Raw genomic sequence first — 26,978 nt, forward strand, 5'->3', positions numbered from 1 at the left:
ATGTTGATAGGATAATGCTTATTGGAGCTTGGGGTTTTTTGTAAGTTGCAGGACTTGTTCTAAAGTGATGAAAGGTGGTAGGATGTATCCTCATATGTTCTATGGGAATTGTAGGTGGTGTAGTAGAAGAACGGTGTCTTTTGTTGTTGAAGGGTACTGTATGGAAGCTATTAGCCCATCTGGTTTACTTAAAGTCAGATATCAAGTACAGGGTATTACAGCTTAAGGACGTTCTGTTTTCTCAAACCTGCTCAAGGGCCACATTAATGCAGAGACTCTCTTGTTCAATGTGTGAGGCCATTCAGCACAGGGTAATATAATGCATTGCCTGTCCCAGTGCTATCCATGGATTTAATCTTCTTAATTAGAATAATAGCATTTTTACTGTTCTGTCATTAGCAAGTGACCATTAAGGCTTTTCCTTGTATTGTGTCATTAGTCAATGTTACAAAATAGACTTCTAAGAAGTGATCATTTGCAAATGAAGGTGGTCCCAATAAATCTCCGTTCATATCATCTTATTTTTTTTATTGTTTTTTTTTTTTTTTTTGTGAGACCATAATAAATTCGGAAACAATTGACTATTGTGTTTTTTGTTTTTTTTTTTTCTTTGTGACCCATCCTTTAAAACAGGCGCCTTGGTTTTCCCAGAAAAATATATTGTGATTATGCGATTGTAGATCGCGATTTGAGTTTTTTTGTAAAATGCATAATTACGGAAGCGCTGATTAATTATTGTTAATGATATTTCCAGAATAAATTTCCAAGCTTACTCTAACATTTACTATGCAGCTAGATGAGAATCTCAGATGTTGCTGTAGCTCTTTTAGTATTCCTTAGTATTGTGATACTTTGTTTATTTATAAGGAGAGGTGATGCCAGGGTAAATATTTGGAAGATGACAGCAAGTGTTCTGGATTGTCAAGGACAAGGGTTTTCCAAGTGCTGGAAGGTTAGCACTGGTGTGAGTGGAAGTCACGGACGTGATTACAGTTCATGGGAACCAACAATGCAGGATGAGATACATTCAATTTGGTTTCCTTCTCCTGCTTAAAATAGAGCTATTGTCAGTTTGGGCAGCCTGTCTCTAGTGCTGCTAAAGGATTGTTGCAAATGCCTCGGAATGCTCAATGTTTATACTTGTATGTCTTTGATGTGAGAATGATGAGAACATTATGACTTATAATACATCCTTTGCAGGTACAAAAAGAACTTTTGTGTTAGTGACACCCAGTAATGTCATCTCAAAATCTCCATCTCCTTCCCCATTTAACTATTTTTGTTACTGGTATTATTAAGCATTCTGCATTTCATATACGTCTTAAGTGCAAGAAAAACTATTTTGGCATAAAGTTATACAGGCGAGGTATCAAAACACATCAACATATTGTTGCAAGAAACCAAAGTCAGGAGAGGATTGAAAATAATGGAAATATAAAGGAAGCTCCTAGACATTTCCCTTCTGTTAAATCCACTACTGACTTTGGCTAAAAAAACAAAACCAAACAAACAAAAAAAAAAAAAACACAGCAAAATCTGCAACAGAAAAAGCTACGTTTCATAGTGTGGCGCCTTACCTAAGGCTGTGGCCCCACATCGCAGCTTTTTTTTGTTGCGTTTTTTTGAGCCAAAGCCAACAATGGCTTCAAAAGGAATGGGAAATATATAGGAAGTTCTTATACTTCTCCATTCTGCTCAATCCACTCCTGGCTTTGGCTCAAAAAAACGCAACAGAATCTGCGACAAAAAAAAGCTGCTTTTCCACAACGTGGGGCCTTAACCTAAAGGAGTTTTCTGGCTCACCAGGTTTGGTGTGTGTGTGTGTGTGTGTGTGTGGTGTGTTTTTTTTTTTTTTTTTTTTTTTTTTTTTTTGACACCCAGATTCTGCACTGACTGGTTGGATTGCCTGCAGCTACTGTACACGATATGACCAGGAGAGAAAGATCTGGCTGATAGATCCCCCACCGATTTGTTTACTAATGACCTACTCCATGTATCAAGTACAAAAACAACTGGGGGCTAGAAATCAGTATTAAGGTTATTGTTGGAATTATGGTTTAGAATCTGTAAGTTCTGCTAATACCATGTCACATTTTGGATCTTTCTTTTTCTACATAGGTGAAGTCTGCCATAAGTCTTACACTCAGTTTTCGAACCTCTGTCGACATAAGCGCATGCATGCAGACTGCAGGACTCAGATCAAATGCAAAGACTGTGGACAAATGTTCAGCACTACATCATCACTTAATAAGCACAGGAGATTTTGTGAGGGGAAGAATCACTTCGCTGCTAGTGGATTATTTGGTCAAGGAATTTCACTTCCTGGGACTCCATCCTTGGACAAAGCTTCAATGCTCAACATAAACCATGCAGGCACAGGACTTGCAGACTACTTTGGTGCTAGCCGGCATGCTGCTGGCCTTACTTTTCCAACGGCACCTGGATTCTCTTTTAGCTTTCCAGGTCTGTTTCCCTCAAGCCTATACAGACCTCCATTAATGCCTGCCGGTTCCCCTGTGAAAGGACTTCCATGTATTGAACAGGCAAATAAGAGTCCCCATTTGAGTCGACCACAGATCTTACCAGCAACACAGGACATTGTAAAAGCACTGAATAAGCACCAATCTATGGGTGATGGCAAATCCATGGATTTTATAGGAGAAAGTAATTCTGACCAAAGGCCTCTTGACAAAATGAGTGACCAGTCAGAGAGCAGCGACCTGGATGATGTCAGCACACCGAGTGGTAGCGACTTGGAGACCACTTCTGGCTCTGATCTTGAAAGTGACATTGAGAGTGATAAAGAAAAATTGAAGGAAAATGGTAAAATATATAAAGAGAAAGTTAGCCCATTGCAAAATCTCGCTGCATTGAACACTAAACGAGAATTTAACAATCACTCCGTCTTCTCGCCATGCTTGGAGGAACAGACTGCAGTTTCAGGGGCTGTTAATGATTCCATTAAGGCAATTGCATCCATAGCTGAGAAGTACTTTGGTTCAACAGGACTTGTAGGCCTACCTGACAAAAAAGGTGGATCTTTACCCTACCCATCTATGTTTCCCCTCCCTTTTTTCCCAGCATTTTCCCAATCCATGTATCCCTTTCCTGATAGAGATGTAAGACCAGCTCTGCCAAAAGTTGAACCTGAGTCTCCGAAAGAAATAAAGAAAACTACAAAGGGGACTGTGGAGTCTCCTTTTGACCTTACCACAAAGCGTAAGGAAGAAAAAGTTGTATCAAATGTGCCCTCTAAGCCACTGACTGTAACACCTTCTGGTCCTGATCAACCTTTGGACTTGAGTATGGGAAGCAGAAGTCGAGCTGCTCCAACAAAACAGACTGAACAGCCCAGAAAGAACCATATATTTGGAGACAAAAAAGATGTTGAAGTAGAACAGACAAAACCTTCAGAACACTGTTTGCAGCATGCTAGGCCTGCACCTTTCTTTATGGATCCTATCTACAGGTATCCTTTTCATACTTGCATTTACATTTATTGCCCTCTGGTCTGTTCAATAAGTCCTATCGCAGACCTATTCACTTATAGGTTCTGCAGTCTATTGTTTTAAAGGGATTGTGTTATCAATACAAATGACAAAGAAGTAAACAATCTGCATTTCAGACTAAATTTATAAAAAAACAATTGCACATGTTACCATGGAAAGAAAACATATTTATATTAAATATCACTGCATTTTTACTGAGGATACAGCAGAAGCTGTACTGTATTCTACTGGGCCTTATTACAATGACCTGTACAGACATGTACACTTTGAACACTAGGCGGTTCTATTAAAATTAGATAATTATGATATTTCTGCAAAAATATATAAATACTAGCATCTTCCCGCAACTTCGTCTGTGGGTTGGTGTTGGCGCTGAGCTGCTTATATTTAGCCAATTGCTGTTGTGGATGATCCGCCTGCTCCCGCGTCTTGGCTCTGCTACATCGCAGCATATGCTCAGCATACTCTGTTGTATGTACATCTCTGCATAGGGAGAGAGTACTCAGCTGTGCTAGAGCGTGCTTAAGCTCTGCTACATCTGGCCAGTTGGATCACAGGGGTGTTTTTATGTCAGTGTCTGAGCAGCTTCTGTGTTGGAAACGGCTGAACGGATGTTGTAGAAATTAGCCACAGTTCGATCAGTTTGCTCCCGTGTCTCTGCTCTGCTACATCGCTGCATATGCATAGGATACCCAACTGTATGTACATGTTTGCAAATGGAGAGCCTATAGAGGTGTGTTACAGCACTGCCTAAACTCTGCTACATCAGGCAATTGTGATTACAAGGGTTTGGTTATGTGACCGTCTGAGCAGATTCTGTGTTCCAAAGGGCTGAATGGATGTTGCTGAAATGTGCCAAATTTCTCCCCACTTCCCCATCAGAGGCAGAACAACATATTCCCCATCGTACTCACTGAAACTCTATACCCGATATACTACTCTTGCCCACACACAGCCTGCATGTTCTGTAGTCTCCTGATCTTCCATGAGACTCCATTTTCTTCAACTTTCACACTGTCCAGCTTCATCCTATATAGCTCCACTCACAAAATAGTATAGCTCCGCCCACTGCCTAGCATGATCCTATCCTAGAATGGCTGAAGGACCTGTGATGATGTCATCACAGGTCCTTTAGTATTGTGTGAACCTACACTCCTTCACTGCGGTTGTGTAGTGACGTCATTTACCGGGATAAAAAGTAGCCTATGTTTTAATTGGGGTTCCTATCTATGCATGTGGCAAATTTCATGAAAATCCGTTCAGCTGTTTTTATGTGATTGAGGAACAAACATCTAAACATCCAAACCCACAAACTTTATTAGTAGGATATCTTTAAACAGCAATACTTTGCAAAGTTACTCTACAATGTACATTCAGTTTGCATATTGTCATTTGTATTGATGGCATAACCCCTTTATGTACCTTATTAGTAATATGTATAAAGACCATATGTAATACTAAATTATGTTTTGCATAAAAAGTGTATTTTCTTTCCTGATCAGACATTTGTTCTATATTTATCAGAATGACTGATGATAACCTGAATATCGACAATTGCAGGGTAGAAAAGAGAAAACTAATGGATCCACTTGAGGTTCTCAAAGAAAAATATTTAAGACCTTCCCCCGGATTTTTATTTCATCCACAGGTATGTACAGAACTGAAACTTGGTATTCTCCAGAAGTAGACCATATTGGCCCTTCAAGTTTCTCAAAGAACCATATTTAAAGTTAACTTGGTAACATTCTCCTTATTTATAAAGTTAAATCAAAACCAGGTCTAGGAATAAAAGGAATATTATCTAACCAAATTAGGTTTTGCAGATGTTGAATCTTTTATTCAGTCCTATAAGGGTTTCAAACTGACTTTAAAGGGTGGTGCGAGAAAAACCTGTCCATGTTCCCTGGTCACCTAGGAGGATTTTCACACTTAGTAGGTGCCTGTGAACACAGGAGATTAGGGAGAAGGTGAAGCAGTTTGGGTACTGAGTGATGGTTTTGATCATGTGACCCAGGGTTGGAACCCTCTCAGAAACTAGGTGCAGAACCATAGGAAACAAGTACACTCACCGGCCACTTTATTAGGTACACCATGCTAGTAACGGGTTGGACCCCCTTTTGCCTTCAGAACTGCCTCAATTCATCGTGGCATAGATTTTGGTCCATATTGACATGATGGCATCACACAGTTGCCGCAGATTTGTCGGCTGCACATCCATGATGCGAATCTCCCGTTCCACCACATCCCAAAGATGCTCTATTGGATTGAGATCTGGTGACTGTGGAGGCCATTGGAGTACAGTGAACGCATTGTCATGTTCAAGAAACCAGTCTGAGATGATTCCAGCTTTATGACATGGCGCATTATCCTGCTGAAAGTAGCCATCAGATGTTGGGTACATTGTGGTCATAAAGGGATGGACATGGTCAGCAACAATACTCAGGTAGGCTTTGGCGTTGCAACGATGCTCAATTGGTACCAAGGAGCCCAAAGAGTGCCAAGAAAATATTCCCCACACCATGACACCACCACCACCAGCCTGAACCGTTGATACAAGGCAGGATGGATCCATGCTTTCATGTTGTTGACACCAAATTCTGACCCTACCATCCGAATGTCGCAGCAGAAATCGAGACTCATCAGACCAGGCAACGTTTTTCCAATCTTCAATTGTCCAATTTCGATGAGCTTGTGCAAATTGTAGCCTCAGTTTCCTGTTCTTAGCTGAAAGGAGTGGCACCCGGTGTGGTCTTCTGCTGCTGTAGCCCATCTGCCTCAAAGTTCGACGTACTGTGCGTTCAGAGATGCTCTTCTGGCTACCTTGGTTGTAACGGGTGGCTATTTGAGTCACTGGTGCCTTTCTATCAGCTCGAACCAGTCTGGCCATTCTCCTCTGACCTCTGGCATCAACAACGCATTTCTGCCCACAGAACTGCCGCTCACTGGATGTTTTTTCTTTTTCGGACCATTCTCTGTAAACCCTAGAGATGGTTGTGCGTGAAAATCCCAGTAGATCAGCAGTTTCTGAAATACTCAGACCAGCCCTTCTGGCACCAACAACCATGCCACGTTCAAAGGCACTCAAATCACCTTTCTTCCCCATACTGATGCTCGGTTTGAACTGCAGGAGATTGTCTTGACCATGTCTACATGCATAAATGCACTGAGTTGCCGCCATGTGATTGGCTGATTAGAAATTAAGTGTTAACGAGCAGTTGGACAGGTGTACCTAATAAAGTGGCCAGTGAGTGTATATAAAGACTCACCGGACAATCCCTCTAATACCATTATCAAGTTACGTATTAACACTGCAGTGTGCAGACATAATCTGATAACGCCAGTGATCGGAATAGAAATAAACATATAGAAATGTTTTCAGTGCTTTGCCTTCCATTCAAAATTGGTTCCAGTTAAACAGTTGATAGTTGTGCGGCCATCTAATGGATCGGAGAAGTCAATACAAAGTGTGAAATAGATGAGATTGTTTTGAAACCTGAGTTGCCTGAATCAGCAGTGGTTCATCAGCAAATGTTACCTTTATGGATTCACAAGACACAAGCGAGGAGGCCATGAATAACCGAGAAAGTGACTTATGGCGTCTCTCTAATTAGTGTAATGTATTGACATCTGCAAACAGGTGCACTCATTCTTCCAAACAAAGAGGCTTTTCTCCACCAGGGAGTAAATGCATCAGCCTCGGCTTCATTTGCCAGGAGAAAATGTATTAGCCTAATAGTGTGATATTGCAACGCTCTTGCAAGGACAGTTTTAAAAGTGTATTTGGGTTAAGTCCAAGAATGCAGTCACTTAAAAGGAAGAGACCTCTTATATTATGGCAATAGATAAGTGGGTAGATAGATGGGTAGATTTACCACTCGTTCCATTGTTTGGTTCACATTTGCTCCTCATATTCCTGTATGGAATTTTGTCATATTTGCCATTCCTATATATTTACGCATTGGTATTTTTGCAAGACTCTAAAAACTGTATTATTTAACTTGGCATGTGATTTGTTATGTAGGTTCTGGGAAATGGTTTCACAGCCCAAAATATCTCCAGATTACAAATAACAGCTTATGTTTATATGATGTAGTGTGAGATGCTCTCTTATGTGTTGTTCATGCCAGTGTATCTAAGATCCTTTGGGACAGGGAAACGTTCCATGTATAGGGAAACACTGAATCTATTATTAAATGTCAATCACTTATTACAGAATGGTTGACTTATGGCAGGACTGCAGGCTGTATTTTAGGATGTTTTGATCTCAGCACTTCACAATGGCTTTAGTCTGGATTCGCACCTGCAGTTTTAGGCTAAGGCCCCACATTGTGGAAACGCATTGCAGATTTTGTTGCGTTTACCTTTTGCGGGTGGATGGGGCAAAAGGTAAAAGTATAAGTACTTGCTCTATATTTCTCATTCCTTTTAAGGAAAAAAAAAACGGAGCAAAATTTGCAACAAAAAGCTGCATTTCGGCAATGTGTGGCCTTAGCCTTAATGTGGATTTTATTGTAGATTTTGATGCAGTTTTTAAGCAAAAGCCAGTATTGGATATGCAAGACAGAAGCAGTATCATTATTATTTTTTTTTTTTTTTCCATTTTATAGTTTTACGTCCTTTATGTATCCACTCCTAACCAAAGTGGCATGTGTCAATCCTTGCTGCTACAAAATAACCTTATATAATAGTTTAGGTGTAAGTTGTTCGTTAGGTGCTATAATTATCTGCCAATTCTTATATCTCTGCCACTGTTGCTAACATTTTATCTGCAGCGTTGGTTATCTCCGGAAAAGTCTTTTTTGGTGGTGATCATGATTTGCACTAGTTTTGCTAGTTTGCGTTTGCACTAATGTTGACATAGCTCAAATTTTATAGACCTCTGTTATAACTAACTTGTAGACTGGAACCTCAATGATCTTTATTTTTCATTCCAACAGTTCCCACTGCCGGATCAGAGAACCTGGGTAAGTGCTATATTGTTTAAAAAGATTTTTAAAAAATTAATAAAATATATATATATATATATATATATATATATATATATATATATATATATATATATATATATATTTATTATTATTTATTTATTTTTTTTCCCTTCAAAATAATAGTTGAAATTGGAAATTGACTATTGATTTTTGGCTATTTAGAATGTAAAAAACACAAAACGGTGTATAGTTCTTAATGCAATTCATCATACTATTTAACCATAAGATTAGCAAAATTGGGCAACTACAAGGCTCCACCACTTTTTGGCCCAGCGTGCATCACCTATACCTATATCCACCGGTTTACATCATGATTTTTACTTGTGTCGGGTGTTGCTAATAATTCCTTCCCACTAAGAAGAAAGAACCATGATGGTGACATTTCATGTGTTTCTTTTTTTATGATTAAGTTGCAAAACTATTAAAATGTTAAGAATAAGCAAGAGGAATAAAAAAAGTCGACAATTTTTCATGTTAAAAATATTCAGCATTTCAGTGGTTTATTGATATTTCCTTTGTCCAGAGTTAATTTTAGGTGATGTCCTAATGGAAAAGTCATATCTATTATGTTATAATCTTAAAAATCAAGGAGGCAATGAATCATTGTTGGTTAGTAAATGACCCTTCTGCTGAACTTTACTCTTTAGCAAACATTGCAATGCTCATAAATTACGTTCTCCGTCTTCTTGATAAACCATGACAATAAATACATGCTTTATAAGTAACAAGCAGTGCTGCAGACATCATGATTCTGAGATTTCCTCTACTGATAGCATGAATATAAAGTAGGGTTTCTCACGAATAAAATTATGTATAATAATAGTTTTCATGTGTTCATTCCGAATATTTATATCACTTGTTATATGTTGGTCTTATTGCTAATATTTCTGATTTAAAGGAAACTGGATTTCTAGCGTCTCTGGAGCCCACCATTAAAATATATTAGGAGGAAGCAACTTCTCAAAACATAGTCCCAAAAATTATTCCAGTAGATTTGTGCAGTATTGAATCTAAATTCTTCTGGTTGAGGATTTATTGTGATTGGCTGCTATGCTTGGCATACCTAGCAGAAAATAACCTCATATTCCTGTTATGTCAATCAAGTAATGATCACATCCAGTAAAAGGACCGTTCTACTTTCCTAAACTATTACATAAATAGACATCTTAAAGGAGTTTCCCCACCAACATAACCGTATTTAGGTTTGTAGACAAAAGTTAAACATGTTGGATAATAATAATAAAAAAAAAAAAATTGTATATTTTTATGATTTATCTGTCGCCATAATGATCTTGTGGGCAGGTTATTTTCTCATACTGTAATACAGAGCTGATGGGGGACAGTTCATACATTGCAGGGTAATGCAGCCATAATAAGGAAATCATGGATGGGTTTCTGACAAGTGACAGGCCATAGAAAATTGCCACATTCGTGGGCCTGTCACCGCTAAGATGGTTAGAGAATATCTTAATTTTTACTTGTTAAAATGTTTAACCTTTTGTATACAAATTTAAATCTGGTTATGTGGCATTGGAGTGTATTGCCATAGGGCAGATTTAACGTAGAAACTTATGCGTTAAGAAATCCATGTGCCAGGACAATCCTATTCTAATGAATGGAACAGAACTTTAGTTGCTGCAACAAATCTACAGCGTGTAAATCTACCATTCACATTTTCAGTTCAGCATCTCTCTGACCACATGTAAGATATAAGAATTTGTTTTCAATTACAACAGCACATCTTAGATTAGATAAGCTTGTGCTTTCAGTAGACCATAGATGTTAGACTTCAGTTCATAGAACCTGTTTCTTTGGGAGAATTCACCAATAGTCTACAACCTGTAAGGAAGTGACTTCAACCAGAGAACCATATAGGGGTCACCACTGTCTGCAACTGCTGGAAAGCCACATGTTGGTGACCACTGCTATATTGGCCACCAGATACAACTCAGGTTACACCGATGACTGTGTGTTATCAGTATGGGATAGTAGTCCTACAGGGAGTTCTAGCAACATCGATGTCTAAGATGCTATGAGGCCAAACCCTACACGTTGTTTAGTCCCAGAAATCTGGCCAACATACAGTATGGTACTAAGCATGGTTATCGAAAACTGGTCTAACTCTTTAATCCATCCAATCCAGATGGAAGTTTCTCAAGTTTTTGAAATATTCTTATGGTTATTCTTGTTTATCTCATATTCTTGGTTCATGTAAAATAACTGCCCAGTGAGGAGTCCAATGATGATATATATGTAAGTCATTACCTACATGTGGATACTTAGTGTACCTGTCATTTAGTTGCTGCTTGCCTGCTTTTTAGCGCATCTCTTTAAGGAGAAAGTTGTAATCTATACTACACCTTGGCTATAATGCCTATAAGGGAGTCACTCCTCCATCTTCTCATTGGTTTGGGCTCTTTGTGCCTCCTCTGATGGCTTCTGTACATAAGCACTACTCCATCACAAGGACTTTGCATAGAAAGCAAATGTCCACTACACCAAGGAAAGAATGATTATAAAGTACAGATTAAATCCACCCAGGAGGAAAGATTATTCTCAGATACCACCACACATACACAGACAGAGGCGTCAATTGAAGCTACTGGGCACAATCTGTTATGGGTCCTTACCTAACGTGTGCCACTTAGAATAGTTGGTGCATCCACTGTGTTCTGGGCCCGGTAGCAAATGCTACTGCTGTACTGCCTATAGCTACACCCCTGTACACAATGGAAAATGTACCTTAGTAAGGGAGAGCATTGATTGTCGCTTTAAGATTGGCATGTGTTATATTACTACATGAATAAAACAGGCAGCTATCTGCACCGACCATGGTATGGAACCCAACCAAAACCGACCACACTGCAAATAACTGAATTTTATTTAATGTGACTTCTTTACCAACATAGCCAGCATACAGCGTTCATACAAACCTTAGCCAAGTATTACTCTTAAGCGGAATCGGCTTTGCAGTACAATTGCTATTTTATTATCCAGTAAAATGACTTCCACCCAAATGGTCTTCATTTGCAAAGAAAATTGTATTCAGAGTTTCTATATTTGTAAACCTGAAAAATATCCATGTACGTAAACAGTGTGTTCAGTCATGTACATAAAGCGTATAGACATACACATGTCACAGGGTATAATTTACCTAAGTGGTTGATATTGATTGGAATATATTATCCGTATAATTTGTAACGTAACACCCTGACTCTTAGAAGCTTTGTTTTAAAATGCAGATTTTAGTTTAGTGTACAAAGCTTTGCAGGAATTGGATCCAGTCCTGGGGCATAGCTGAGCATTAACTCTTACTACGCACCATTATCAACCACGTCTAGCGGCCTGGAATGATAACTTAATATTTCGAAGGACCGGCCGGTTGATTCTATTAATTACGCTCAAAGAATGTCTGGTACATGTGTGCATGTGAGGTCAGTCTGTGCTGACAAGACTACAGTCTGTTCCTCTGAACCTCTATATGAAATGCTAATAATTGAAAATAAATTGGCTCTGAACATGGCTCGCAGCTATGAATAGATATTACAGTAATAGGCTTTGTTTGCCATTTTCCATGTAAATGGGCTATGATTCTAAAGTATCTCAGCACACAAAAATGTCAAGTGATTTAATACCGCTAGATAATGGAACTAACCCGAATATTAAAGGGATATAAATAAATTATATTTATTATCTTTAGGAAGGTACTTATTATTCCTAACTATTATATGAGCTTTCATAACCTTTGTGCATTTCTGTCACCGCTAATCAGCCCAAAGGCCAAAGGTCATTTATCATTCACATAACATTTTCCCCGTGCAGTTACGCAAATATGAAATTGATTTCTTACCCCGAACTGTCCGCCGAGATTAAGAGCTGCAGGATTCAGATTGCATGTGATAAAAAATTGATTTTTAATAAATAAAAAAATAGAAGGGTTAAAAAAAAACCTCCCTGAAATGCTAATTCTCCAGATGCTGGAGTTAGATAATGGCATTGCTCTGCAGGGATGGAATTACCTGCGATGAGATCAGCAGTAACATTACAAAGCTGTCTGCCCTGTGATCAGTAGGTGTCAAGATCCTTCATGTTGACAAATGTGCTGTCCATAAGAATCTGTGGAAAACGTTTTAGCAGCAGAATGATTATGAATCAAAGCTATGCGAGCCTGCAGCCCTCGCTGCATCCTAGGCCGCTCGTATTTGTTGCATGACAAGTAAATGCATCTTGACTTTCCTTGGAGATTTTTTTTCCTCCTGCTCTCTGTCTGAAAGACACACAGCAAATTGGGAATGGTATTCTGTACACTGCAATTTGTATCTACCATTAAAATCTCTAGGCATGGAACACGAGGACAAGCCTGGAGGTCACAGGGAAATACAAAGCGTGTCATATACGAAAACAAAAATGGAGCATTGTCTGAAACCTGTCAAATTTCAGAGTGTTCACTACGCTATAATAAAGTATCAGTATTGGTATGGATATAGGGGTGCAGAGGTCGTGCTTGCCCTTGGGCCCTCTGTCGCACAACAGGCCAGTGCTATAGACTATATACAGTAGGAGGATAACTTGTTACACATTACCGAAAAGCTTCAAGTTACCCCTCTGATGGGTCAAAGTGCCCTACTGCAACATTCGCAGAAATCTGTCAATCATAATTTTACACAAATGAAAACAAATATAGTTTGCAATAAACCATGTAGAGTTACTGTACAAACAATAAGATCTGTAGCTCAATATGAAACAGAGCTCCAATACACTTGTATCTTATACTATTTAAAACAAGTATATTGTATATCCCAGATACAAATGTAGCAGAGCTGAATATAGAATTGAACTGTTTGTCATGTGCAGTGGGATAGATCATTGAGTTACATGTAGAAGGTTACCTGTCAAAGTTAAGCTCTACTCTACTTCATGTGTTCTTTAGATGAAAGCTTTGCAAAGCAGTTACTGTGCTATAAAATGTATATCTGAATAAGTGTAAGGCACTATTATACGTTAGGCTATAAGATATTCCTGCCACACCCATCTCTCTCAAAAGAATTGGGCAAAAGGGTCTTTGACCGCCATATATATATTGAATATTAAATTGGATTTTTACATAGAAACATTGTATAAAGAAATATTAAAAAATAAGTTTCATAAATTACAACCAATAATTGTTAAATGTCTCTATGAAGTGGATACAAATTGCCTAATTTCAGAGGATGTTCCTTCTGACTTTTAATATTGAAATCGGGATAACCCCCTGGAACGCATCTTCAGAAATCTAATACCCATAATGTTATCATTTAGGTCCCTTTTAAACTCTTTGATTCCACTCTCCATGATGGCTTCCTTTGGTTGATGGTCGTCACACTGCTCTTACAGTAAAGACTCTCTAGATGTAGATTATGATCTCTTGTCATGGGCAAAGGCCTAGAAATAAAGGCGTCACTAGATCTGTCTGATATTTCTGTAGTTACTGGACATCTCCTAAGCATTTCACCAACCTGAACAACCCAAATTTAATGAAGTTGCTTCAAAGGATAAGAAAGGATAGAAAGGTCATCTTGTCTCTAGAAAGGTGAAACCTACATCTTACACTAAAATATATCCTAGATACTAAATACAGTCATTGCCGTTCGGCAACCATTTCATTTTGAGGCTAGGGCCTCATGTTGCGGAAACGCAACATCTTTTTGTTGCATTTTTTTGAGCCAAACCTACAAAAAGAATGGTAAATATATAGGAAGCTCTTATACTTCTACCATCTGCTCAACCCACTCCTGGGTTTGGTTAAAAAAATAAAAAATTCTGCAATAAAAAATGCTGCGTTTCCGCAACATGGGGCTTCAGCCTAAACCAGTTTTCTTCCAAGAAACATTTTGAACCGGCTTACAGTAGTTAAAGGGTGTATTCACCTCCCTGATACCCTTCCACTCCTGTTCTGATGCTTACCTGGTCCCCACATTGTTAGTTCTGAGTCCAGTTTTGCCACACCTGAAATCCCACTCTGCCAATCACTAGTAGAGGTGGGTCATCAATGTGGCCAGTGATTGACTAAGTGGCCATTTTCAGGTATTCCCTGTGTATTGAGATAGATCCAGGAAGTAGAGACCGGCAGGGATCTATTAAGCATTGGAATGGAAGTGGTGAAGGATCGATGAGGTGAGTCCTGCTTCCTTTTTTTTTTTTTTTTTTTTTTTTTTTTTTTTAACCCTTTCTGATCCTGTCTGAAAATGAAATTTTATTTTCTCACCGGACAAGTTTTAAATTCATTGTGTGCCATATGTCCTTACAGTAAGCGAGCAGCAACTGCTCCAAGTCTTTTTCATTGTACTTGGACTTAAAAGCATGTGCTCTGTTATCCCCACAATATACAGTGAGTTCTATTCAGAACAAAACGCATTTCCTGAACAATTTTTTTCAATATGGAATCTATCATTATATTGAATTTTATGGACAAGTCAAAGCAGATGGAATTTTTGTCTTGTTAATGGTATTTCGGGATACATCTGCTATTCAGCAGACCACCTGTGAGGAAAGAAAATGAGCTGGCACCCAGACAGTTACATAAATGGTTGTTAAACATAAAATATATCTTATCAAGGGTATAGAGAAATAAATGCTGACGTACGAGCAAATTTAATTGGGTGTCTGAGTTTCTTTTCAACTTTTTTATTGAGTTTGGGTATAAATATATGTTACATTATATTGAAGAAACGCACACAATGTTTTTATTGTGTGTGTCATAAAGTAAAGATATTGTCAGAATGGAAGGCGGGTGTTGTGTGTTTTTGAAGCATTTTTATATTACTAGAGTACAGCTCTCTTTATTGTATTATTGAATTAATATATGCTGAATATAGACACGTTTATCTGAAGCTTACGATTCTATAAAATGAGTAAATGTCTGTTTCATTTTAATAGAACACTCAGGTTACTGATGAAAATGCATATTTAATTTTTTTATTTTTATCCTGGTACTAAGCCTTCAGATATGTATGGTTTACTAGCCATTGACTGCATGTCTTCCAGCTTCCTCAATTGCCTATTTGCTGTTTTTTGCAGATGTCAGCAATAGAAAACATGGCTGAGAAGTTGGAAAGCTTCAACGCTCTTAAACCGGAGTCCAGTGAGCTGATACAGTCTGTTCCTTCCATGTTCAATTTTCGAACCTCACCCGCTGCTCTTCCAGAAACTATTCTGCGGAAAGGCAAAGAACGATATACATGCAGGTACGTGACAGAAACAACATACGTTTATTGGAGATGACTTAATATCATGGCATGTGTAGTGTGAGAAGGCCAGTTACATAGGGCAGATGACTCTGTCTTAATAACTGATCAGCTTGTTTTTGGCAATCCTAACCACGGAACTGTAATAGTTGTGTAATAATACTAGTATAACAGAGGGAAATATGGAGAAACTGATAAGACGAATACAATAGAAGGCAGATGTGGGAACAACAATGCTGAAATGACTATGTAAATCTAATTTTCCTATGTTGTGTATTTTATTAGGTACTGTGGAAAAATCTTCCCCAGATCTGCAAACTTAACTCGCCATCTGCGAACCCACACAGGAGAGCAGCCTTATCGGTAAGAAATACCTTTGGATACTTTAAGAACACACATGACTTTTGTAATTTCAATTGCTCTTGTATTTTGAGCTGATCTTTGGATCTCTCATATGCTGAATGTATCTTGTTTAGATTAAATGCTTAAGATTTGTTGTAGAAGCGCTGGCTTCAATGAGCTTTGGTGGGATTTTCATCAAAATGGAAGTGAGAAAGGATTGTTGTACATATTAAATTCATTATTCTAGTCGGCCACAAAACAGTCCAGTAACACGTGTTACCTATTCATGACTTGGGCTGGAAACCACCTTTGGTGAATTTATTTGTAATGAGCAAATATTGAGAGTCAATTTATAAGATTTCACTTGACTCTAATATCCTCACAAAGACCAGGATCTGTAGAAAAGTTCTAAGAATGATCCATATTAAGCAATTCCATTTTTCCTAATTTTATTCATCTATTGTTCCCCTTTTATGCTTATCTTCTCTCTTTAGATGTAAATATTGTGACCGATCCTTCAGTATCTCCTCAAATCTCCAGAGACATGTCCGCAACATTCACAACAAAGAAAAACCATTTAAATGTCATCTCTGCGATAGATGTTTTGGTCAGCAAACCAATCTGGATCGACACTTAAAAAAGCATGAGAATGGCAACATATCTGGTAAGCAATGGTATCTCATCATGTGCTAGGACATTGTATATTCCTGTGGTTGGAAGAACTGAACACTGTACAACTCCGAAAAGAGTAGATTAGAAACCAAGTTATGTCACACAATATGGAAACTCAATTTAACTAGTCTAGTCCTACAAAAAAATCTACACAGTCTGAAGGCCCACTGACCTACATTATCTGATGGATGCCGTTACCCTGAGGATTTTGTCTTGTTTATTTCAATCCATCCAGCCATTCCAAAGATATAATCTCTTTTAGTGTCTATGCATATTGGGGTATAGTAGCCAAGTGGGCAAAACATACCCACTTAATTTGTATCAGCACTATAAGGGCTTATATCTTTATTATAGCTGCCAATACTGATCAGGTTATGTATGTCATTGGGCTTTGTCAGGCCAAGCTTACAAATGATTTTCTAATGTTCTTCTCAATGACATTCAAACCATACCTTTCCCTAAATTCTGAACAAAATTACACATACAATGCATAAAACTAAGCCTCTCCTTCCTTCAACCAGGTACAGCTGCATCCTCCCCTCACTCCGAGTCCGAAGGCACTGGTGCCATTTTGGATGACAAAGAGGATTCCTATTTCACTGAAATACGAAATTTTATTGGGAACAGCAGTCATACCAAACATTCACCCTTAAACCCAGAAGAGAGGTAAGACCTTTAAGGTCACAGACCAATAGCATCATTGTAATGGCTATGCAGCACAGAGCAGTTTGCACAACTTTCATGTCTGACAGGAAAACATGAGGTGCTCAAACAGATGTTCTTGCAGTCAGTGACTGTACTAGTATATTGTTAAAAGTGGCAATAATTCTGGTGACAAATGAAGCCCATCAAGGGTAGTTTAGACATACAGCAGGATTCAGGCAAGTTGACTGGTTATTCTTATGACTTAGGCTACCCAAAGACACTACACCATACATGTCTAATGCACTGTTCTCGCAAGAGGGACTGAAAGCACAGAGGGTTGTGGCCCTGGGAAGTCATATAGGAACTTATCCCCATCAAGGGCAAGGGTCAAGTTCATAGAAGTCAATTTGCCTTTCTGTAGATTTTTGAGCTGTGAGTAGAAATAGGAGAACTTGGAGGAAACCCACGCAAAAACCAGAGAGAACACCCAAACTCCACATAGAAATAGGCTTTAGTCAGATTCAAACCCAGGACCTTCACAATAAGAGCGTTGCTAACCACTGAACCACCATGCTGTCTCAGAAGGTTACTTAAAGGTACCACTGAAGGAGACTCCAACAAAAATTGGCAGAGAGAAAAGCCCTGTGAAGAGGACTTTTCTCTCAGTTTAGTATAAAAACAGCAGAATCTTGGTGAACCCCATTTTAGTCTACAGTGTTCACGAGTAACCGCTGTTTTAGAAGATGGGCTCTCCGTCATTCAAGTACCCCGACACAAGTTTGATCACAGCCTTACTCCAAGAAAGTTTATTATGTAAACTTTAAAATTTTAATTTTGGACTCAATAATAAAGGGTTTGTATTTTCTAAGAATGATGACTTTTCTGAATATGATTTATCTTAGAAACTCCATCCTCCATAATCTTTGGTATTGTAGTTTAGGTTAAGAATATCCATTATGGGAGATATTTCGTTACTTATATCTGCCTGCATAGTACTATAATGATAGTCTATAGCATGTTTATTAAACCTTATGCATTATGGAAAGATATAAAACCAGTTTTATTATTTGTCAATAGCACTTCATCATCCACATTCAGTTTTGTAATACTAATTCAGTTGGATGTATACACGAGCTAGGACGTTTTTCTTTGATTTTTAGCTATACAACATGTTCATTTATTCCTATAGCCTATATTACTAAAACATTAGCAATAACAAGTGTTTTTGTAAGGTATTTTTATCTTTTGCTTTTTTGATTGGTGACTTTCATTTAACATCTGGTTACAACATGTCCCTAAACAGGAAGTTAATAAAGAGAGAGGGTCGTAGGGTCAGCCAGTGTTTCCTTTTCAGAATTCTATATTCTGACTGCACTTGATGGATATTTTATCCCTGGCAAATTACTGAACTTGGAGATGTAATTAGCAAATCTGTTTATTCAATCATAAAGCGTTCCTTTCTTTAGGTCCAGTTCATGAAACCTTCACCCATGAGAAATGTGATGTAGCATAACTAGCACATTATTTCGGCTGTGCCGTCTACATATTTTTTTTTCTTTTTTGAGTTCCACTGGTGGTCCAAACTATCATTACACTCACATAAAAGATAGAAGTCACTGGGCATTGAGTGTTCCAGTAATTATCCTGTTTGACTCTTACAGATTCATTGCGTTCAGCTTTTCTGATTTAAATTAATCATTTCCTGACTTTTTTTCATTGATCCTTTTTAACAGTGTTGACTTTTCATGTATCCCAGTGGGGGTGATGTATATAGGAGGAGAGACTCCAAGAAAAAATAGAACCCGAATAGTGAAGTCTTAATTTACCAAGGAAGCCCATTGTCTAGGAAGTGTGATACATGATTTGGAGAATTACTGACGCATTTCTAATGTGGTTACAGATGATTTAGTCAATAGATTATTTCCTGAGAATAAAAGACCCATTTTGTAGACTTGACAGGAGTTGCTCTGTGCTGTAATAGACTGAGGAGGTTTAGTCTTTATCTAAATATTTTCTTTAACAATTCACCAAGAAAATCTAGAAAACCTATAGAAAATATATAGAAAGTTACTTTTTCGTGTTTATTTTTATGCTTTTATATAACTTTGAAAAGTGAAGAAATTATACATCCAAGAATATTTTACTAGATGAATGTCTTCATACTTTGGTTATGTTATACTATATTCATACAGATATGAGTAATATTGCTTATATGCCAAACTGGTAAAAATCTAATCCTATATGATTGTTTAGAAATCTAAAAATATATAAATCCAAAAGTAATGTATTATATTAAAATTTATGTATACAAATAAAAATTCAAACCATTTTGAGCCTATAAATTGGGCATGTATGGGGAATGGGATTAATGTGTGCGCCATATCTCTCTTTAGAATGAATGGTGCCCATGATAAAATTATGCTGACTGGTCAGAATTCTGATATTCTGGATGATGATGAGATTGAAGATGAAGCTATCTTAGATGAGGAAGATGAAGAAAGTGATATTGCAGGGAAATCGATGAAGGAACCCAACACAAGTCTACTTGAAAATTGCAATGACAATGATTTTGAAGAAGCAAGTAAAGCTGAATTAAACTGCAAAGTCTCACCTAGCAGGTTAGTATGTTTTTTTTTTTTTGTGTGTGTGTGTTTTTTTTTTTTTGTTTTTTTTTTTAATGCTTTTAAGGGCTATTCACATTGTTAGAAAATGTCCTCATTCATTTCTGTACCTCCTGCCTCCTATGGCAGAAAGCTGAAGCTTTCCACCACTGACTAGGCTCAGATGAATAGTCCTAGTCAGCTGGTGTCTTCCGAGGGCTCTGCGGCTGAATCGGCTATGGTATCTGTGGCTATATTGAGCAGGGCGCTTATTAGAAATGATGTAGCAATATATAAATTCTTTTTTTTAATCCGTCACCAATTCTGTAATTGTTTCACACAGGTATGACGATGAAGATTTCAAAACTGGTCTGTCTGCTTTGGATCACATCAGGCACTTCACAGACAGTCTTAAGATGAGAAAAATGGATGAGAATCAGTTCAATGATGATGATCTCTCTCCTTTTACATCTTCTCATTTGGCAGAAGACTTAAAGCCGCCAATATATAGGAAGTCCAAATCCCAGGTAAATGACAGATGGTTTGCTTCTACCACGCAATTAAACTTGTACTTGGCAAAGAACAGTCCAAATTATTTATACGTACTGTAAAAAGAACATCACAAATTTTTTTGGGTGCCCCTAATAGCACATAATATGATATAATCTAAATGGCATGCTGGAAATAACTAATATATAGTCATGGTTGGCATACATATACACACAATGGTGCAAATTTATTACATTCTTTAAAATCAAAATTGTCTTAGTTGCCAATAGCAATGCAGTGCAGGTTTCATTTTCCAGGTGCATAATACAAAATAAAAGGTGCTCAAATTGGTTGCATTGAGGAACTTAGACAATTTTGCTTTTAGGCCCCTTGTAGATGACTGTGGTCATGGTCAGTGTGCTATCTGTGTATTTCACGGACAGCACACTGACCCATTCATTTCTATGGGCCTGTACAAATGACCGTGAATTACACAGTCACATGTGCAGGCCGACAGACCAGCCCTCAAAATATAGAACAAGTCCTATCCCTGCCCTATTTTGTGACCCTTGCTTCTGTGGTTCCTAGTAATTTAATGAAAGGGGCCGTGGAAGCACAGCCAGTGCATGGGCAGCACGTGGGGGACATCCATGTGTCCCCGCGCACTGCCCATTCCTTTAATTCACGGCCGGCTAGAAACACACAGTCGTCTGAAACTGGACTTAGACTGTTTTAATAAACCTGCCTCAATCTCAATGATGCACATGTTTATTCTAGTTGGCGCAATGTAACTCTTTTCTAAGCCACATCTAATACCTGCTAAGTAACAAATGATTTTCTATAATTTATCAATGTTTTCTCTACATTTAAGGCATATGCAATGATGCTGTCTCTGTCTGACCAGGAACCAATCCATGCAACGGGCCACAACTCCACCAGCATGTGGCACAACATGGCAAGAGCAGCTGCAGAATCTACTGCCCTACACTCAATAAGTCATGTATGACAATTTGGGGACACCTACATGGGACCAAGTCCGAGACTTCGCATGGCTCTTCCATATGAGACTTTTTAGAAAAAAAAAATAGAGAAAAGACTGAAGAGCAGGATGCCTTATTACCTGCAGGGTCATCTCAAATCCTGGTGACCTTAAATGGAATAATTTAAGAAAAACTATTTATTCTCATTTGTTTTGTTTTGCACAGCAAAGGCAGCTGCTGATTTCCTGAGCAAAAAAGACAGAATATGAAAACTTTGGACTTTGATGGACGATAAGTCCTCCAGCGCATTCTGTGTTACCTTGACACTTATACAAGCACTCAAAACAAAAAGGAAAAAAAAAAAACAGAATCATTTTTTATACACACTGATTTACTACAAGTGTGACAAAGAGTTGCTTCAATATAGATGATTTCTATAACACAAGCTTCATGTATTTAAACACTTTGAAGACAGAAGTAGTTATTTACAAATGTACATTATCACTTAATGTAGAAAATAACAGGGAATCATTTGTTCTTTCCTTAATTGTGTCTTAATTGTTTTTGGGGAAAAAAAAGCAATTATGTGTATATTCTGAATTTTGCAATGTCCAGTACTCAAAGAGAACTTAAGTCGATAAAGGTCCATTTTCATTGCTGATACCACTAATATATCTTACAGTTCAATGTTTGCCAAATCAATGTGTTGACATTTTAATTTTAGACAATCATGTCGGTGTTTTTGACTTATTTTTTTTGCTTGTATACTTTTGTATTTATTTCTTCTTTTTTTTTTTTATTGTTAGCACTGTTACATTTCTTATGTTGTCAAAGGCACTCACACATTTCAATATTGTCTGGATACAGAATTATGTATGTGTGTGCGGAATTTTCTAACACATTATTTCCTTGAGAAAATAGTTGCATTTTTTTAAAAAAATAATTTTGTTCACTTGTACAAATTTGTTTTAATTTCTTTCATGAACGCATGATTCTCCTGATTAAAATTGTATTCGTTATTTTATGTTGTTTGTCTGTAAGCTTGTGTGTTATGTTCCTGTTAATCCTGTTTGTAAAATGAAGTGTTCCAATCCTGTTTTGAAAAAGTGTAATTTTTTTTTTTTTCCATTTTTGAGGGACCGAAATTTTTTTTTCCCAAATATTTTTTTTTTTTTTTTATAATCTCATTTTGAATAATTGAGGTACTTTAATTGTTTTGTATAATTGTAATTGTTACACATTCAATACATTATTTTGGGAGGAGTAAATACATGAAAATAAAGAACTACAATGTTGGAGGGTCAGTCTTGCTTCCATTTGAGTCTATGAGAAATGTCACCTTATATGTACTTTTGTTTTTCAGATTCAAATATTAAGCTTGTATGTTTTGAAACTATTATATGGAGAGAGGAAAAAAAGCTTGATTTCATTTGCAAATTACACACCGCTGTTTTACATTGGGCATCTTCAGCTCAACTCGACTGCAGATAAGCAAAGTTATTTTAACAAATAGATAAATAATTTTTAAAGGAGAACTCCAATAATATTATCAATATGTCAAGATAAGCATGATTAGTATTATGAAGGGATCAGCAAATATATAAATAGTAGAGATGAGCGAACACTGTTCGGATCAGCCGATCCGAGCAGCACGCTCCCATAGAAATGAATGGAAGCACCTGGCACGGCGACCGGCCGCCGGCAAAGTGTACGTGCCAGGTGCTTCCATTCATTTCTATGGGAGCGTGCTGCTCGGATTGGCTGATCCGAACAGTGTTCGCTCATTTCTAATAAATAGCTTTGGGTAAAGCAAAAAGAGGGCATGGTGGCGGTGGCCCTGCTCTGTATAGACACTTTGTCCATTTGGATTTGATGCCAAAGCACCTGCTCCAGTGTGAAATCCAAATTTAGCCAAATACAGGAGAACGGAGTCTGCTATTCAATATTCAAATGACCAAAGTGCAGGGCCACCGCCGGCAATAGTGGCAGCAGCTCCGCTATGAATTTTTTTTCTTATTTTCTATCCCTATATTGTGACATCATGGTGTCACAGTACAGGGATTGATGATAGCAGTGTCTCTGCTATAGAGTCACTGTCGCAATTGAATTCAATAATGAGACACGAAAGCTGCACATCGTGTGATACAGTAATACGAGAGAGAACAGTATAACCAAAAAATGGCCTCTCCCCTTCAGTTGTTGTGATGTAGTCATAATATCTAATATCGCTTAAACTCAAGCCCGTATTACAGGTGGTAGTGAAACTATTCCATGTCACAAGGATGCGTCAGGAAATGGAGAAAACCAGGGTGAGATCTCTGGAGGGATCAGATGGCATGAGCACACAGAAGGAATAGGGTCCACAGATGTACAAATGGTGTATGAAATCGTCTCTTCATCTATCATCTGGAGAGTTTTTGTACTTTGTTCGCTTATATTCACTTGAACCAAAAGAAATATAACGAACCAAACGTGGGCGCGCTAATTAGGCATATGAGACTTCGTAGATTTCACAGTCCTTTACCTTGTCTTACGCTTTTATGATATGTAATCGGGTATTAATCACCGAATCTGAAGCTTATGACTCTCGGGTCGAACGGTATAAATGCAACTTATTCTGAGGGATATACTTTCAAAATGGAGGAACCGGTTGCGCGCTCCTTTCGGTGGAATGAAATGCTGGTATGCTGATGTAACAACAACGTAATTTATTTAATATCTTAAATAAATCACGTTGTTGTTACATCAGCGTACCAGCATTTCATTCCACCAAAAGGAGCGCACAACCGGTTCCTCCATTTTGAGGGTATATTCCTCAGAATAAGTTGTATTTATATTCACTTGATAAAGGCTAATTTTTGTTCCCCCTGAAACGCGTTGTCGTTAACCAGTAAAGATTTTCATCCACCATTTGTACATCTGTGGACCCTTTTCCTTCTGTGTGCGCATGCTATCCGATCCCTCTAGAGCAGGAATAGGGAACCTTCAGCTGTTGCAAAACTACAACTCCCAGCTTGCATACTTGCTCTGCTGTTCTTGGAGTTCCCATGGAAGTGATTAGAGCATGCTGGGAGATGTAGTTTCACAGCAGCTGGAGAGCCGAAGGTTCTCTAGAGATTTCGACGTGATTTTCTCCATAATGAGAGCAGCTCTCATGTGATTGGCCCGGACAGTGCTCCACACTATGTTTTAAGCCAATTTAGGGTTTGGTTTGTGCCCAACTTGTTCAATTCGAACCTAAAACACAATTAATCCTGAGGGGTTCTCCCATCTCTAGTAAGATTTTTCAAAATGTTGTTATATTTTAATATCATTTGAAAGACAGTCTTTCAGTAGAACCCAACTCTGCAGATGGGTTAGGGTTATCTGCATCACATAGTGCTTAGCCATTGTGAATCGGTGTGTCTGTTGCGACTAAATAGCTGTTTTGTCAATATACAAATTACCTCTTGATCAATTTCAATATTCTAGTTGCTCCTAAGAGCTAATTTGCATTTTGACATGAACTGTGAGTTCTTGGCAAAGGACATATTAATTTACAAGGGGAAAACACAGGTCACATGAATCAATCTGCAGGGCTGGGTCTGGTGACAGATTCCCTTTATAACAGCACAAAATGTTACAACTAAAAATATGTTGCTAAAAGATGATCATTGACTGTAAAAGGCAATGTTTTGTGCTGTAGTCCTGGTTTGGGAAACCTGTCATATTTGATATTTGAGCAACATTAGTGCTCTCTGAAGGGTTCCCTAGGTTTTTATATGTTGACCATTCATCCAATGGGCCAAAAATATTTATTTTTCAGAACATTTTCTGCAAGTTACAATTCTCACCCACCTCCCTATAAATAATATTAACGCAATTCTATACCTAAAACCCAAATAATCTCGCACATGGTTTATGTCAATAAATATTGCTGAACAGTTGTAAATGAACACCATTTAATATGGCCATTAGCTGATGATAATGGCTGCTTTTAGTAATGACGCTGGTGCGGTGTTCTTACTGGAAGTCTTGTGTTTATAGATAAATTATGTTTTCCATTTTAATTACTTTTTGTGAAGTCTTTCACTTACACTTTATGTGATAAACAAAACCTCATTTTAGTGACAAGTAGCTCATTGTAGTATCCTGAAAGGTTTGTATGTATACTTGCAGTATTTAGAAGGTTACTAATCACTCTTTCATGTAAAGCAGCTTGTATTTTAGGTTTTTTTGGTCCTTTAATATCATAAGGAAGAGGTTCCCTCAAACACCACCCATTTACCCAAGGGTCGATGATTAATTGCATTTCTTAGCCCTGCTATGCCAATGAATAACCTTGTCTGTATTCCAGGAATGTGCTAAATTTGTCACCTACAGAAGTGACCATTCTCTTACAGTATGCTATGGAAAGCTGCTTCATTTGTGACTTTTCACTGATCTCTATTTTCTGTTTTTTTCCCCCTAACACTTCACCTATCTTAGCGATTCACATAACATTCTCGTAATGTGTTTATCCTGCTCTCGGGTTATACAACACTTGCTACATATGAAGTCAATTAGTAATGAAGGTGCTGTATAAAGAAAGTAATGCAGAAATTCACAGCACATTCTCAAGTCCATTGATTTTTACAGTGTAGCACATCAGAGGTAGAACAAGGGTGAGTTTAGCAGTGTTGGCAGAATATGTTTCAAACTTTGTAACCAAAAACGTTAATATTATTTTTAGATTTCATTAACTTATCAGTCTAGAGTGTTTTTTTTTTTAACATTGTGTGGTGCTACCATTGCAAAGTTTTTTTGTTTATTTTATAAAGATGTTGTACCTAGGGGTTCTGGGTCGGCTCTAACCCATGATACTCATGAATGGAGTACCCTACCCCTGGTCACCTAACCTCTCCAGTGTTTACAGGTAAATTACCCTACCTGTGCTGCAGGGGCTAGCAGGTTATAGTAAATATATCCCCCATAGCACTGGTAACTAGTGGGGAACACAGACGAGGAGGGAAGAGGCAAAGTGGCACAAGGTCAGAGCCAGCCTAGGTATAGCATCTAAATACCCCAGAGAAAGTTAGTCCATAAAGAGTGCCTGGAGAGCCCCTTTAAAATGTGACATTGCCCACTTACACTAAATATTTAGAGTGAAATTCTGACTCAAAGTAAGCCAACTAATGGTAAACACTTCGACTAGACAGTCTACAGATGCATCAGATTTATCATCCATCATTATGAAAGTGACACCTTTTAAGACTGCATGGTTTAACTTGGCTTTGGCTATTGGTAAATGAGGACATGCTTTAAAAGCACTTTGCCACTTTCAAATGTCTTGTTGGGTTGCTATTTCAGTTTTACTAAAGCAAGATACCACTTTATTTTCATACTTAGCAAAACTCTTGAATGACATTTTATATCCTAACTTAATAGGAGCCACAAAATTTAGGGTTCAGATACAGTGAATGCTACATATGTATAGTAAGCATCAAAATGGACATTTATCAAGCATGAAAAGCCATCAATCAAGAAAAAGAAATCCTATAGAAAAAAATGG

General features: G+C 37.8%; 1 protein-coding gene across 7 annotated transcripts in view; it reads left to right on the plus strand.

Annotated features, from left to right (window-relative positions):
* The window catches only part of MECOM (MDS1 and EVI1 complex locus), a 38,843-nt gene extending 17,202 nt beyond the window's left edge, over positions 1-21,641 (plus strand). For 3 of the 7 annotated variants that reach the window (XM_075268689.1, XM_075268691.1, XM_075268695.1), the window contains 10 exons: positions 2,119-3,469; positions 5,034-5,157; positions 8,447-8,473; positions 15,554-15,720; positions 16,006-16,083; positions 16,557-16,726; positions 17,256-17,400; positions 19,773-19,997; positions 20,323-20,506; positions 21,340-21,641. In XM_075268689.1, coding sequence (XP_075124790.1) covers positions 2,119-3,469; positions 5,034-5,157; positions 8,447-8,473; positions 15,554-15,720; positions 16,006-16,083; positions 16,557-16,726; positions 17,256-17,400; positions 19,773-19,997; positions 20,323-20,506; positions 21,340-21,474 — 2,606 coding nt within the window. In that variant the 3' untranslated portion in view covers positions 21,475-21,641. The remainder of the gene's footprint in view (positions 1-2,118; positions 3,470-5,033; positions 5,158-8,446; positions 8,474-15,553; positions 15,721-16,005; positions 16,084-16,556; positions 16,727-17,255; positions 17,401-19,772; positions 19,998-20,322; positions 20,507-21,339) is intronic. The other 4 variants (XM_075268693.1, XM_075268694.1, XM_075268696.1 and 1 more) reach the window with 2 other exon arrangements.
* Positions 21,642-26,978: the final 5,337 nt, after the last annotated feature.

The sequence above is a fragment of the Leptodactylus fuscus genome, chromosome 3, assembly GCF_031893055.1.
Source record: "Leptodactylus fuscus isolate aLepFus1 chromosome 3, aLepFus1.hap2, whole genome shotgun sequence".
Classification (NCBI taxonomy): Eukaryota; Metazoa; Chordata; class Amphibia; order Anura; family Leptodactylidae; genus Leptodactylus; species Leptodactylus fuscus.